Source organism: Mastigoproctus giganteus, chromosome 4 (assembly GCF_048544385.1).
Source record: "Mastigoproctus giganteus isolate SK-2022 chromosome 4, ASM4854438v1, whole genome shotgun sequence".
Taxonomy (NCBI): domain Eukaryota; kingdom Metazoa; phylum Arthropoda; class Arachnida; order Uropygi; family Thelyphonidae; genus Mastigoproctus; species Mastigoproctus giganteus.
Window position 1 is genome coordinate 88,841,889 of NC_143578.1, and position 16,518 is coordinate 88,858,406.

At 38.9% G+C, this 16,518-nt stretch overlaps 1 protein-coding gene across 1 annotated transcript in view; it reads left to right on the forward strand.

The window, feature by feature from the left end:
* The window catches only part of LOC150086891 (dynein axonemal heavy chain 7-like), a 1,233,418-nt gene that overhangs the window by 993,542 nt on the left and 223,358 nt on the right, over positions 1-16,518 (forward strand). The window contains exon 51 of the mRNA XM_090372313.1: positions 6,532-6,676. Coding sequence (XP_090228439.1) covers positions 6,532-6,676 — 145 coding nt within the window. The remainder of the gene's footprint in view (positions 1-6,531; positions 6,677-16,518) is intronic.

Below are 16,518 nucleotides of genomic sequence, written 5' to 3' on the forward strand. Positions count from 1 at the left end.
TCGGCATAAACATCGAGCAAACTATGGCAGAAATAAGAGTCACCATGGCAGGTCATTAAGTAAGCAATTAGCATTGGCATTAGTTGAGGCATATGATGCAAGAAAGCCAGCTTATACAGCATCAGCCAAAAAAAAAAAAAAAAAAACACCCTTCCCATTCGACCCATCTGGTCACTCCAAATGTTTGTCTAGTTCAGCCTTAAATTTATTTAGGCTATCAACTTGCACAACAGACGGAAGTCTCTTCCTGCAATCAACTACCCGCTGGCTAAGGCAAACTTCCGCACATCAATTTGAATCAGTGCCCCCTCAGGTTCTTAATCTGAGCAAGAGGAAGTATCCCCTTAGCATTGAGCCTGCTCAAACCATTGAAGGTCTTATAAACCTCAATCAGATCACCTTGCAGGTGCCTAGTCTCCAGATACTGCAACTTGCAGAACTTAAGCCTCTCTTGGTAAGAGCACCCCTTTGTTCCTCTCACCATTCTTGTTGCCCTTCTCTGCACTCGTTCTAGTACCTCAACAACCTTCCTAAAAGAGACCTTGAGACCTCCAGACCTGTACGCAGTACTCATGGTGTGGCCTGACACGAAGGGATAATCACCTTCCTGTCTCTGCTAGCAAAATCCCTATATATCATTAACAAGACTCCATGACCTGCTCTTGCAGTCCATTTACACTACTCACAGAACTTCATATCTGAATGCACAATTACTTCCATGTCTTTTTCATTCTCCACCTCCATGAGTGTAGTACCACACAGTTGGTACGTTTCTCATGGGTTACTGCTACCCATATGCAGTACTTTTCATTTGTCAAGGATAAACTTCAGTTGCCACTTCTCAACCCATCTACCTAACATTTGTAGATCCTGTCTTTACTGTCATTAACAACCCTGCCAACCTTTGTATCATCTGCAAACTTTGACATTAAGCCTGGTATGCTTTCATCGATATCACTGATAAATACACAAATCAGCAATGGGCCCAGCACCAAACCCTGGGGGACTCCACTAATAACATTAGGCCACGTAAAGCAGTGTCTATTTATTCCAACTCTCTGCCGTCAATCACTCAAACCATCGCTTTATCCATTACAGCAACTTGCCCTTAATGACATACGGCTCCAATTTCTACAGCAGTCTTCCATGTGCAACAGTATCAAAAGCTTTCCTGAAATCCAAGTATATGATATCAAAATGATTTTTTGCATCCAGTTCCTTTGTGACCACATCATAGTGTTCAATCATATTGGTCAGACAATACTTCCCCTTAACAAACCCATGCTGTGTCTGAGCTATTACTGCAATCTTGTGTAGATGATCCTGCATCACTTCTTTAACCAGTGATTCTATTATTTTCCCCCGTAACAGAAGTTCTCCACTCGATGGGGACCACCCTGAATCTAAGGATGCTCTCATAATTATGGCTAAGGGTTTGCTAACTTCCCTTGCTTCAATATAACTGGATAGATTCCATATGCCTCAGGTGCCTTTTTTATGTCTTACTTCAACAATTTCTCCTCCACCTTGCCCTCCTTTATCACAAAATCATTTAGCTCCCTGTTAGCTCCATGAGGAATTCTCCTTAGAGAATTCCTCATGTGTGAATGTAGATGGAAAATACTCATTCGGTTTGCCAGCCATCTGGGCAGGATCATCAACAGTGGAACCACCAACATCAATTGGAGCAATCTGATTCATCCCCTTCCTTCCAGAGTTTACATAAGTAAAGAAGTTTTTTCTGTTTTTTCTTTGCATTCTTTGCCAAGGATTTCTCGTAATCTGCCTTTGCCTGCCTAACCTCCTTTGTGTGTACACGTTGGCACTAATGATATTAAGAGTAGGAGACCGGCAGAATTACTTAACAAGTACAGGTCACTGTTAAAAAAAAGTCGTGAAGTAGGGTTGAATTTGAAAGTGTCTGCAATTCTGCCCAGACACGATAGGAGGGAGTATATGATGAGAGCCTTGTCGATTAATTCAGCCCTGGAAAGATTGTGCAAGGCTCGAGGAGTAGAATTTTTTTCAGCCTGTTCTGTACTTGTTAATAGGAGAGACTGCTTTACAGGGATGGGATACACTTAAATAGAAAGGGTGCAAAAATATTTGCTGATGCTGTCGAGGCAGTGTTACGTGGGTTTGGAAAATTGCTAGTTTTGGGGGGATACAAGGACTAATAGATTAACAGTAGCCACTGGCAGAGGTGAAAGTGATTCTTGCACTGCTTCTATTGAAATGAGCAGCAGCCTGGAAAACAAGATGCAGAATATTTCAGAGACTGCTTGGAGTCATCGCGGAACAAGTAAACACATGGGTTGTGTTAGGGCAGCTAAGAATAAGAACAGGTCCATGTATACTTGCATGTACACCAATGCTAGGGTAGCCTCCGTAGCCAGGTGGGAAGGAGCAGTAGTGCGTAGCACACGCTGACCGGGGTTCAAGCCCGTCACCACCAAATACGGACGATGCGGAAAGGTCAGGAAATGACCACCACATATCCCGGAGCAATATAGCCTTAGTTGCTAATGCTCCTAAAAAAAAAACCAAAAAAACCAAAAAAAAAAACCAATGCCAGGAGTTTGGAAAATAAATTTGATGAATTTGAGGTATTGCTCAAAGCATCAAAGGCGGATATTGCTGGGATATCAGAGACGTGGTGTCATACAGATATAAGGAATGCAGACCTGGAATTTGGGGACTACAATGTGTATAGAAAGGATAAACAGGACATGAGAGGAGGGGTTATGCTATTAGTTAAGAAACACATAAAATCCAAGGAAGTGAAGCCAATCGACATCGATGGACAGGGCAATGTCGAGTCAGTTTGGTGTGACATAAGCATAGGGAAATCAAAACTGAGAGTAGGAGTGTGCTATAGGCCTAAGTAGGTGCATAATCCTCCGGTTGCTGTGTCTGGACACGCTGCACGTGAAACGGATGCATGTCTTGTTCTCGGAGAATCCTCCAGACGCTGCAATTGGAAACCCCGACTGCGTTTGCTAGACTTCGTGTACTCGTTCTTGGATTCCCCTGTACATGCTGCAGCACATTCTGTTCGATGGCTGGAGTCCGTGCTGTTCTTACCCTGTCCCTGTCAGCTCTTTCAAATGAACCTCTCTCAGCCAACCTCTGGTGCAGTCTTGCAAAGAAATTGTAACTGGGAATACGCCTCGTCGGATATCGTTCCACGTACAAACGCTGTGCGGCTGGCCCACTACAATTTGCAGCCCCGTACGCCAAATGCATATTGGCTAACTCTGCGTTCGTGTAATCATCCATCCTACTAACTTGGCGTTCTTGTTCAAGAAATTCGAAATTCGCCTGGAGTATTCCAGAATGTTCGGATGTCCATGCGTCGGAGATGTGAGGCGTGCATTGTAGCCCGTGGAAGAAACTTCGAACACTTACTTTAATCCATGTACCTTTTGCTTCTTTTCATGTATTATTAAAACGATTTCTCACTTACGGTCTCTTTTCTTTATGGTGCTTCTGTGTACAACACCGCTTCAGGAAAGCATTTCCGACCCCACATTGCTATATGATTTCGAGTTGTCAGGATGTACCCTACCCCTCTTAGAAGTTCTGAAACGTTTAACTGAAACACCCTGTATACATTACTCAGACTCCCTCCAGTCACTGCTTAGCAGAGTAGAGGCAGCGAGATTATGCACTAGCTGACCTGAATGCCTCCTAGAGAGTTACTAATAGGTTCAGTCCAGTTGACTATCTAGTGGCCATTTTGGAGCTGTATTCTGGAAATGTAAAGAAGATTGGATCTTGCCATGATGTCCATCATAACTTCAAAAGAGATTAATCATACTGCATGAAAGATGAGGGGTAGGGTTGCTGGAGCATTGCTCTGGAGATTAAACATGGGTTTAACCACTTCAGCCTCTAATAAGCAAAGCATTGGTTTTGCATCAATTGATGAGAGTCATCTACCACCTGGTATTGCCTGGTAACACAAAGGGATGGCTTTCCTCTATATGTTGTAGACCCACACCTCAGCACTTGCTTATGTTGGTTTGCACCTAAGTGGTCACCTCCAGTATATAAGGTTCATTATTTTGGGACCTTCACATGGGAATTACACCCAGGGTTACTAACCCCAGGGGCTCACATCTGGTGAGTATTGGCTTGGCACACCCAGGGTCCTGAGCTGGATATAATCATTCTTCTCTTTCTTGGTGATTCCTTTCTACTCTCTCTCTCTCTCTCTCTCTCTCTCTCTCTCTCTCTCTCTCTCTCTCTCTCTCTCTCTCTCTCTCTCTCTCTCTCTCTCTCAGGGTAACTCTGAAATTTTTTTTTGGCTTGTGCAGCACAAGCCTCAGGCTTCCTTGCACCATATGGCCAATAATAATAATAATAAACAGTCCCACCATCATAAATGTATAAGCAATGAATTTGGTTGTCGCAGAATATCAGACTTCACTTTAGTTTGGTCCAGTCACTTTAGTTTGGGTGACACTCAAGTGTCACCCAAATATCAATTTCATCAGCATTTTAGATTCCCAAGCTACAATCCCTAGCCTGTCATACCTGAGAGAATGTCTGTGACACGCCTCAAGGACCAAAGTAGTAGTAGTGCACTGCAAATTGGTTTCTCTGTAAACTTCAATATGGAAGTTCATTTGTTATAAAAAAATGACAGTCTTAAAAGTAAACTCAAAAAGTAAATCCGAAAACAACTTCCAGTGAATTTTACTGACTGCTTTCATATGATGGAGATGATGAACAAATCTTTGAGTTTAAAAAGACAAGCAACAGTGTATATCTGTAAAAATTTTTGCAATAAATATATTGTTATGGATTTCTAATTTATATCTTTCTAATCGTGATCCATGCTTTTACTTCAAGTTTTAGTGTCTATATTCAGCATATAAGTCAACCTTAATATTTTAGATGAATCTTTAAAGCATTCATTGATTTATATTCCAGAATGTACAGTGTATCAGTTTGCTTATGGATGAAAAAAATCAGAGACTGACCCTTAGGAGGAAGAAATCATAGGCAAAAATGAACTAAAGTTTAACAATTTTTTCATTATTTTTGAACTGTGGTTATTGTTATTTGGTTTTTAGGAGCATTAGCAACTAAGGCCATATTGCTACTGGGGGGGGGGGGGATATGTGATGGTCATTCTCCCTGACCTTTCCGCATCCTCCGTATTTGGTGGGCACAGGCTCGAAACTCTGGTCTAATCAAGAAGCATGTGCTACGCCCTGCTGCTCGTGCCCACCTGGCTATGGAGGTGCCTATTTTTGAACTGTTTTGAGTAAAACATTTCACTGGTATATGTGACTTTTGCTTTTTTTCAGAGTCATGTAAGTGTTACATTATTAATTATGATAATATCGGTGTAGAGACACCATAGTTAATCCATAAATGTACATACAACTACGTATGTAGTGTAAAAAGGCATTGTTTTTAATAGTATCTCATATTGGTCGAGGTGCCTTCACATTGAGATAGCTGGTATTGCACTACTTCAAATAAATAACGCTTCTCTAGTAGAGAAGGCTACTGTTATTTATTTTCAGAGGATACCACCATCCGGACGATTGTTTCAAAGCTAGTGGGCTTCATCAGTCAGATGTGCGAGCAGGTACCCTGGTAGTGCAAACATGCCATCACAGTTGTGAAGTTATATCCACAATACAAAAACGATGCCTTTTACACTACATACATAGTTCAAATTGATGGGTTAAACTATGGTGTATCTACACTGATATTATATAGTTAATTACCAAAACCAATAAGGATTATGCCTCTGTGCATTTCATTTTCAAATACATTATTATCAACACCCTTTGCATCTCTCATATTGTGATAATAACTTCGCAACTGTGATGGCATGTTGCATGTTGTACCTGCCCCACCCACTGATGATTGAAGCCTCACTAGTTTTGAAACAATCGTCTAGGTGGTGGTATCCTCTGAAAATAAATAACAGTAGTCTTCTCTCTACTAGAGAAGCGTTATTTATTCTGAAGTAGTGCAATACCAGCTATCTCGTTGTTGAAGACACCCACGATATGAGATACTATCTTAAAACGATTGCTCTTATTACACACTACATACGTAGTTCACAAATTATGGGTTAACTATTGGTATATCTACACCGATAATTATATAGTTAGATTACCAAAACCCATAAGGATTATGCCTTGTGCATTTCGTTTTCAAAATACATTATTAATGTAACATTTTTTTCTGTCATCAATCCTGATTTTCTTTTGCTACACCTGTGGAAATTTTATACCTACAGACAAGCAGAAACACAGAATCACTGACTTATATAGGAAGCATATCATGTAATAATGATGCCCTCTCCCTCCCTCACTACTTCCATTTCGCTTTTGCATTGGTTGGGGTGGGGCTGGGGGTGAGGAGATGGATAGGGCATTTCAACCTCCTAGAAAGCTAAAATACTGTCTCAAGCCAAGTAGTGCTATGCATTTACTTTGACCAGTAAAATTTTCTAAATTGTTTGTTCTGAATTAACAGTATATCATTTAATTTTCAATCCAGAAGTGACTTCCAGGAACGATCATCTGCATGGAAAGAGATTTATGACAGTAAAGAGCCACAGAACACACCTCTTCCAGCTCCATGGCAGGATGAACTTACAGACTTTCAGAAAATGATGGTGGCCCGTGTTTTAAGGCCAGATAAGGTAAACAGATATATTATAATAATGTGCTATTTTTATAACTAATGCATTAATTTGCACTAATTTTTCTTCTTCTTCAAGAGGAGTGTTTCTATTTACAATGGGTTTCTTCAGCCTACAAGTTATTTCTTGTTAGGAATTTTTTCCCACCATAAAATGCGGTTCTGGGTTGTCTTGGTCAGTTAAGCCTCGGGCCGTCATGCACTCCCGTACTCCATCCATCCATGTCCTCCTAGGTCTCTTCCTCTTCTCCTTCTTCCAGGAGTATCCATTCCAGGATAGCCTTTGGATATCTGTTTTCTTGCATCCGTTTTACATGTTCATACCATGTTAGATGCTTTTCTTTGATGGTGTCAATAATAGTCTTTTTCACTTCCATTTTTTCCCTTATGTCTTCATTCTGTTTTCTATCTCTTCTGGCGCCTCCGTAGCCAGGTGAGCAGGAGCAGCAGTGCATAGCACACGCTTCTTGATTAGACCGGGGTTCGAGCCCGTGACCACCAAATACAGAGGGTGCAGAAAGGTCAGCGAATGACCACCACATATCCCTGAAGCAATATGGCCTTAGTTGCTACTAATGCTCCTAAAAAAAAAACCAAATAACAAATAACTATCTCTTCTAGAAGTTCCTGCTGAGCATCTCCAAAAATCCATTTCTATGGAGAGCAATTTGTTTTTCGCTCACCTATTCAATGTCCAGGTTTCTGCTCCATACAATAGAAGACTTTGTACAATCGTTTGAAATATAAGTTTCTTTGTTTTATTTAGGATATTTTTTCTCCACAGAACAGAGTTTAACATGCTGATAGCCTTTCTGCCATCTGCAATTCTCTTATTGATCCTGCTTGGGATGATCCATCACTTTTTAAGATTGATCCCAAATATTTGAATTTATCAACTTGTTTGATTTAAAAACCTGCAATATTTAATACTTGTCCTGATCCTGAAGACAACATTTCAGTCTTGCTAAAATTGATTTTTAGACCCTATTGTTTATATTCCTCAAACAATTGACGACATGCATACTTTGCATCTTCTAAGTCTTGTGCTATCACCACCTGATCGTCTGCAAAAAGTAAATTGTGAATATAGGTGTTCTTATTAATGAGCAATCCCATTTTATTGCATTTTTTTGACCAGGATCTTAGGCAGATGTAGATATAAATTTTGAAAAGTGTTGGTGACATGCAACAACCTTGTAATAAGCCTTTTGAAGTGTGGAATTCAGGTGAAAAAGCTGATCCCACTTTAATTCTGCATCTATTATTCCTGTAAATTGCCTTAATAATGTTAATCAGTTGTCCATCAATATTTGCCTCTTTCAATGCCTCCCATAAGAGTTTTCTTGGAACACTGTCATATGCCTTTTCAAGATCAATAAAAATCATAAAGATTTTTTTTCCTTTTGATTGGCATTTTTCAAGGATCTGTCGTACTGTTGAGATATGGTCCATGACCTCCTGGCTGAAAAACCACTTTGTTCTTCTGATATCTCGATTCGGGCTTCTAAATAGTTCCTGATCCATTTTCGAAGGATCTTTAACAGCGGGTTCAGGATGCATATTCCTCTGTAATTTGAACAGCTTTTCCAATCACCCTTCTTATAAATTGATGTAATATATCCTGTTATCATTTCTTTTGGTATTTCTTCTCCTCTCAGTATACTATTTAACAGTTTTTGTATCAGAACAGTGTCTCCTCTTCCTCTATATTTCAGAAGTTCCATGTAAACTCCTCCAGGTCCAGGTGATTTACCATTCCTTCCTTTCTTCCTTTAGCAGGAGTTCCACTTCCCTAACAGAAACTTTTAAGCCCGAGTCTTCTACACCAAAATCCTCCATCATCTTGAACTCTCCCCAGTCTTCTTTTAAAAGTCCTTCATAATACTCCGTCCAATCTTTCAAAGGTATTAATTGCAAATAAGCATTGTGTTTATTCTGTTTTCTCAAGACTTTAAGGACCTTCCACGATTCTGCTGATTGCTTGAAGCCCAATTTGCTATTAATAGTTGTGCATTTCCTTTCCCATTCTTCATTTTTCACTTCTACTACCAACCAATTGGCTATTTTCTTATTTTCAACATAAATGTTCCTATATGCATCATTCCTATCACCCAGCCATTTCTGATATGCAAGTTTCTTTTCCTCTACAGCAGCTCTTACTTTCTCTGTAATCCAGGTCTTTTTTGGTCCTTGGCTCTTCTTTTTGCCTAGGATTTCATGAGCTATTTTTTTAACAGTATTTTTTAAATATTCGTAGATTTAGTAGTAGTAGTAGTAGCAGTGGCATGTGATGCAAGAAAGCAAGTGTATGAGCTTATGCAGCATCGGCCAAAAAAAAAAACGCACCATTTTCTCCAAATGCCTGTCCAGTTCCTCCTTAAATTTATTCAAACTAACAACTTCCACAACGACAGATGGAAGTTTGTTCCAGCAATTAATGATATCAAAATTATTTTTTGCATCCAGTTCCTTTTTATAACCACATCATAATATCCTATCAAATTTGTCAGACAAGACTTTCCCTTAACAAACCCATGCTGTGTTTGAATTATTGCTGCAGTCTTGTCTAGATGATCCTGCAATGCATCTTTAACCAGTGACTCCATTATTTTACCCGGAACAGAATTTGTGAATTGGGGATACATTTGCACATCTCTAGTCCGTGGGAACCTCTCCTGAGTCCAAGGACGCTCTCATAATTATGGCTAAGGGTTCGTTTAGTTGCTTTGCCGCGTCCTTTAATATAATTGGATAGATCCTATCCACCCCAAGTGCTTTTCTTATGATTAACTTCAACAATTTCTACTCCACTTTGCTTTCAGTTATTCCAAAATCATTAAGTATCCTGCTACAATTTGATAACCTTCTGCCATTTTCAAACCTTAATAATTCCTCATGTGTGCATGTAGATGCAAAATACTCATTCAGTTTGTTTGCTATCTGAGCAGGATCATCAACAGTTGAACCATCGATGTCAAGTGGACCAATCAGATTCATCCCCTTCCTTTTAGAGTTTATATAAGTAAAGAAATCCTTGCTGTTTTTCTTAGCATCTTTTGCCAAGGATTTCTCATAATCTGCCTTCGCCTGCCTAACCTCCAGACTAGCTTATATCTGCCATAGGCTTCTGAGTCGCTTGATAATTTATATGCATCCCATGCATTTTTCTTCTCTATTACGAGTCTCATTAGTTCATTAGATAACCATTTAGGCCTAAACCTTAAACAATATTTCTTAATAGGTATGAAACTTTTAGTAGCTTCCACGATTAATTCCTTGAACGCTTCCCACTTAGAATTTACTGTTGGTAACATCATCAGTTGATTCCGCTGTACAGAATTTAAAACCTGTCGGAGAGCACTGTACTCACCTTTACGGAAGCAAAAACCCTTTCCTTTACCTCCGATGGTAATTAAATCTTTAAGTAAATCCCACATCAGTACACTGTGATCACTGCCACCTAGTGGTTCCTTTATCTGCAAATTCTTAATACACGAATGATTACTGCTGATAACCAGATCAAGAGTATTACTTTCTCTGGTTGCCTCTCGAACATGCTGCTGAAGAAAACAATAATCCAATAAATCCACAAAAGTCTGACTTGTGTGTGAGTGACCAACCCACAAGTTCCAGTCAATCTGGGAAGTTAAAATCCCCCATTATAAGACATTCCGATTTACTAGCCCACTCTATTTCTCTGTACAATTGTTCATTGTACTCATTCGAGTCATTAGGCCTATAACACACTCCTACTCTTATTTTTGCTTTTGCAGTGCTTATGTCACACCAAACTGACTCAACAGTGCACTGTTCATCTATATCAACTGGATGCACTTCTTTTGATTTTATGTTTTTCTTAATTAACAGCATAACACCACCTCCCTTTCTATCCTGTCTATCCTTTCTGTACACATTGTACTCCCCAAATTCCAGTTCAGCATTCCTTATATCTGTGTGACACCACATCTCTGCTATCGCAACAATATCCGCCTTTGATGTCTTGACCAACACTTCAAATTCATCAAATTTATTTACTATACTTCTAGCATTGGTATACATGCAAGCATACATGCTCCTACTCCTATTCTTAGTTACCCTAACACATCCCATATACCCACCTATTTCAGGATGACTGCCGACCGTCCCTGAAACCCCCAACACCCCATGCTCCAGATCGCTACTTATTCTAATAGAAGTTGTGCAAGAATTACCTTCACCTCTGCCTACGGCTACTGTTAAACTATTAGTCCTTGTATCCCCCCAAGCTAGCAGTTTTCTGACCCACCTAACGCTGCCTCGATAGCATCAGCAAATATTCTTGCACCCTTTCTATTTAAGTGTATCCCGTCCCTATAGAAGCAGTCTCTCTTGTTAACAAGTACAGTCCAGGCTGAAAAAAAATTCTACCCCTTGAGCCTTGCACATTCTTTCCAAGGCCGAATTGATTGACAAGGCTCTCATTATATACTCCCTTCTATCGTGTCTGGGCAGAATTGCAGACACTTTCAAATTCAACCCTAATTCTCGGCTTTTGTTCAAAAGTGACCTGTAGTTGTTAAGTAATTCTGCCGGTCTCCTACTCCTAATATCATTAGTGTCAACGTGTACAACTATATCACCTTTTGTGCCCTTAAAAGATGATATCCGCTCTACAACATCATCAATCTTTGCCCCTGGCAGACATACCCTGGTCCTGTTCCACCTATCCTTTTTACAAAGCATGTTTCCCGTTTCCCTGACAATAGAGTCACCAGCAACTACTAGTTCCTGTGGGACCAGCGCATTCTGCCTTGGGGGTTGCCACTGTGTTGCGTGATGACCAAGTGCAAGCTCTGGCGTTGATGTGGGCAGCTGAGAGCCTGATGGGCCCCTCAATTTAGATCTTTCGAGGGCATCCACCCTGTCCTTCAAACTCTCATATAGGCCCATAACAACGCTGTTGTCGCCTGATTTCCTTACATTGCGCACACACAAAGACATCCCCCATGGCAATATCATGTTCCGTTCTAGAGAGTTCGGCAAACATTTCACAAGTTGCACATTTTTTTAGGCTGTGATGCGTTGGAGAATCGCCCCCCTCAGTTCTCCCCCGAGTCACAGCACTCCTGCCACTTTGTGCCCGTTGCTTTGCTGCTCTAGTTTGGGGCATGATACTTTAAATTAATAAAATCAATAAATTAAATTAATTAAATGTCAATACTACGCTATCTAATAGAAACAGTGAAGCATAATACTCTATAAATTATACGTTAGAACTACCTAACTACCTCAATTGAAAATTTGAATTCCCTACCACTATATACAAAAACAACGGCTGCAAGATTCGAACGAAACAACGGTCCCACGTATATTAAGTATTACGTATATCTACAAAAACTGTTTATCTAAATTAAAATAAAAATAACCAGCATAATAACTATAAGACTACGTATTAAGTACAATATAAAATAACAATTATGTAAATAAAAAGGCAAGGACTTATCGTTTTTTTCGGAGCCTGCAACTGACAGCTGTAATTTTTAAAGAGTGTCAGCACCCTCTTCTTCTTCAGTATTACCTTTTATCTCTATGTTAATTGCAGCGTCCAGTCTCTGGGTGAAGTTGTTTCTATTGCTGTCGTCCTGGAGTAGGTCAACGTTAAATTGATCCACTTGTAGCATTTCTCCTTCCCTGCATTGTTGGTTGTCCACACATATTTTCTTAATCCAGTTCCACCTCAGTGTTGTTTTAACAAGAAAATGGTCAAATCCACATTTGGCTCCTCCATAAACTCTGACATCTTTCAATACATGTGTCCCTGAATGTTTTGAAATAATGTAATCTATAACTGATCTGATTGTACTGTCTCCTGTGACCAAGTATATTTATGGATATCCTTGTGTTGGAAAAATGTGTTGCTTATTCTCAAGTCAAACTGTTCACAAAGATTGCATAGTCTATCTCTGTTGTCGTTCCTCTCTTTCTCTCTAAATCTTCCAATAACTTTGCTGTTTTGTTCAGTTCCTACTCTTGCATTTAAATCTCCCATTAGAAATATCTCTTTGTTCTTAGGGATTTTTTCTATTAGTTCTCTCAGATCCTCCCAAAATTCATCCTTCAAGGTATCGGCGGTGTCATTAGTCGGGGCATATATTCCCAAAATACATATTTCTCTCCCATACATTGTCAGTTCCAGTGAGATCATTCTTTCATTATTAAATTGCCAGTTTTTGATGTTGTGTCTCAATTTCTTTTTAACAGCAATAGAAACTCCTGCTCTTTCACTCTTATCGACTCCACTCCAAAAATGGTAGTATTCTCCCATTATTTTCTCTCCACATCCTTTTTTCTTTGTCTCTGATAACACGACAATGTCTAACTTGAATTTTTGCAGTTCATCTGGAAGAAAGTTTCTTTTAGTTGAAAGGCCTTGAATATTCCAGCATTCCAAAATCATGGTCATTTGCCAAGTCGATTTCTGAAAGTGCAGTCCATTTTCATTTTCACTTGTAGGTCATTTAGCATTTGTGTATTTTTTACACTGAATGAGGAGCTAGCCCATTGCAGCAACCCCTAACCTGGAGGGCCGGGGTATCTCTCTTAGTCTGGCCCCTACCCTTTGACCTGTCCAGCTTGGGAGGCCCTACCAGTAGCTACTAATTTTTCTAGATATACATTATAGTAGGTCACAAGGCAAGTTTATTAAATGGCAGATGTACGTTCATTTGCTATCTCATAAACAGAGGGCAAATGAATTAACCATATGTCATTTTTGGAGATGAGTCAAGTGCTAATATAGACAAATTTTCTCTTTGTGAGATATAAAATAGAGAAATTTCTGGTCTGACACTTAAGTCACATCTGATTAATTTTGAGTCAGATGTGAGATTTATCATCAGACCAGAAATGTCTGTTTTTACCTCACAAACAGGAAATTTAATTTACACCTGCCTCATAATTTCAAAATATTACATGTGGTTAATTAGATAATGAATGCTGCATGTGTTTACATTGTTATATATCACTAACTGTAGTTTGTTGAAGTCATTAATATTTATAGTGTAATATATTGCAGTTATTCAGGTAATACACCACTACCATATCTGTATTTACATGCCTTTCATTTATGCATTTTCAGTTTATTACAAAACAGTGTACAGTCAGTCCTCGTATAACATGTGTTTGCACTACACGAATTCGATCTTACACGATTTATAAATAGGGGAACAATATCTTATATAACACGAACCGAATTCGCTTATGCACGATTTGCCTTTGTGTTTACAAGAAATGGCAGTCGAACGCAGAATCACCCCAATCGAACGCAGAATCACCCCAACTGAACGCAACACGATAGGAATGAAGAGAAGATTCTGAGAATGTATTTATGTTTTTTATATAAGTGAAGGGGAAACACATTTCACCATAATAACATAAAAACCAACACAATTCCAGCAATCGGTATAATCGCAAATGCAATTAGATTGAGTTTACTACCAGTTTATAACAGATTCCACTAGCAGAAACGAAACTAGAAATTGTTTTTATTGTTTTATGGTAGTAACCCCTAGAAATGTGCTTTAGTAAAATGTGAGGTGTTAATAGTGTATCTCTGCCTTTACGGTGTTGTTTATTCAGTTGCTACACGCGCGCAGCTTTGTTTATGTGTATCAAGCGTGCCTCCTCATTTTGTAATTGTGCTTTATTCCGTAAAAATGAGTAAAATACTTAAAAGGTGTGAAAAGGAAGCGTCCTGGTGAAGACACTGCAGATTCAGAGAGAAAAAGAAAAGCAATATCAATAAACAGAGGTGGACTGGGTCAAAATTCTTATCCGGCAAAATTTATAGTGGCCTCATACTATGGTTTATGGCCAAAATCACACCGGCCCACCGGGGTTTCCCCGGTAAGGCTTATGGCCAGTCCGCCTCTGCCGATAGAGAAAAAAATATGAAATTGTGAAACGCTTTGAGCGAAATGAAAGACCATGTGATATTGCACGTGCTACAGACCTAAATGAGGCAAGGCCCAGAATTACAAAGAATGCAGAGAAAATAAAAACAACTTTCATAGCAGGAACAACTCAAAGTGTAATTAAAATCCATTAGATTAAGACACAAGAATTGGAAGAGATGGAACGGCTGTCATCTGTTTGGATAGAAAATCAAACAAAAAACAAGGTTGCTTATGATAGAAGCAAAAGCATTAGCAATATTTTATTACGTAATAGTCGTAATAAAATACTTACGTATTTTATTACGACTATTTATTGTGTTTGGTAATGTTTTGGTTACAAATGTGTGTTCAATCTTGGGTGGTCGGTACCTAACCCTATTTTTCCCATAGGGCCTGTTGTTTATATTGCACGATTTTGCATTGCACGAGGGTTTCTAGGAACACAACTATCGTGCTATACGAGGACTGACTGTATACTAATTCTCAACAAAAAATGCTTCTCTTCGTGCTTTATACGATAAGTAAAAAAAAAATCATGATGGAGATGTATTTTACGGATTTTATTTGTTTATTGATTTTGGAAGTCTCACTGAAATATAGACTGAAGACCGTAGGTCAGCACACCACATAGAAGATCATGAAGATAGACACCAAGCTTCATGTATACAGTAATGAGCTGCATATAGTTTTCAGTTATTTACAGTTTTCCCTTGTAAATTGTAATTAGTTTTTCTTAATATTAAATTATTAACTTTGCATTTTTTTAATATTTTATAACAATAAAATATAAAACAGTTTTAGTGTTTTTGTTGTTATACAGAATGTTAAACATGGCAAGAGCAAGTTTTTCCTTATCAAAGCAATGTGTTTGCTAGTATTAATCAAACTCATGATATGATATTATTGTGCAGTTTGCTGATAACACTTCCCAGCATGATTTTTACCTCCACTAACGTATCAACTATTTTCAGCAATTTCAGCTAGTAAAAAATTTCAGCTTTCAAAATCTACCAATTTCATTGGTAGATTTTGAAAATAATTCTTAATATTTCACATCATATCACAATTTCTGCATATTCAAGTTTTTGTGTTTTACCCATAATACATATACCTTACAACAACTTAGGGATGTACAGGGTGATCCAAAAGTCAGTAAACAATTAAAGAATTGGTATTTCAGTGAAATTTTGACGTATGGTAACGAGATTAGCGCAGAAATGCATAGAATTACTTGGGTTTTTTTTCTGAAAGAATGTCAAAATTATTTCCAAATATGTCCACCATGTGGCGCTTGATCTGTAATACCACAAAGCACCTCATTATAGTAAATGTTCAATGTGGCGGCCTTCGTTGTTGAGCACTGCCTGAATTCGAGTAAATGACGTTATGGACAGCATGAAACAGCACAGCATTTCTGGAGGTATCATTGATACCTGCCGTCATATAGAGTCTTTTAGCATTGCCAATGATGTTGGATTATCTCTGTAAACCCGTGACTTCAGGTAGCCCCATAACCAAAAATCGCAGGGCATCAGGTCTGGAAACCTTGGTCGCCATTCTCGATTCTCTCCAAACGCTGAGAGTAACAGTTGTTTCACAGGAGAAGCAATATGGGGGTGGTGCTCCATCCTGCATGAATGTCACAACATCCAAAGCTTGCTTTTCACCCAGTCTAGGGATAACGCAGTTTTGTAACAGGTCAGCTTAAAGAAGAGGTGAATCCACAACACACCGTTAATTTTGACTGATGCAATGAAGTTTCCGTTTAAGCTCAAGGGTTTTCCGTCACCCAAATTCTGCAATTGTATGTGTTTACAGTGCCATTGAAAGTGAAATGGACTTATTCGTTCACAAAAACATTTGACAGTCAGTTGTCACATTCATCAATTCGCTGAAAGAACCATAAAGC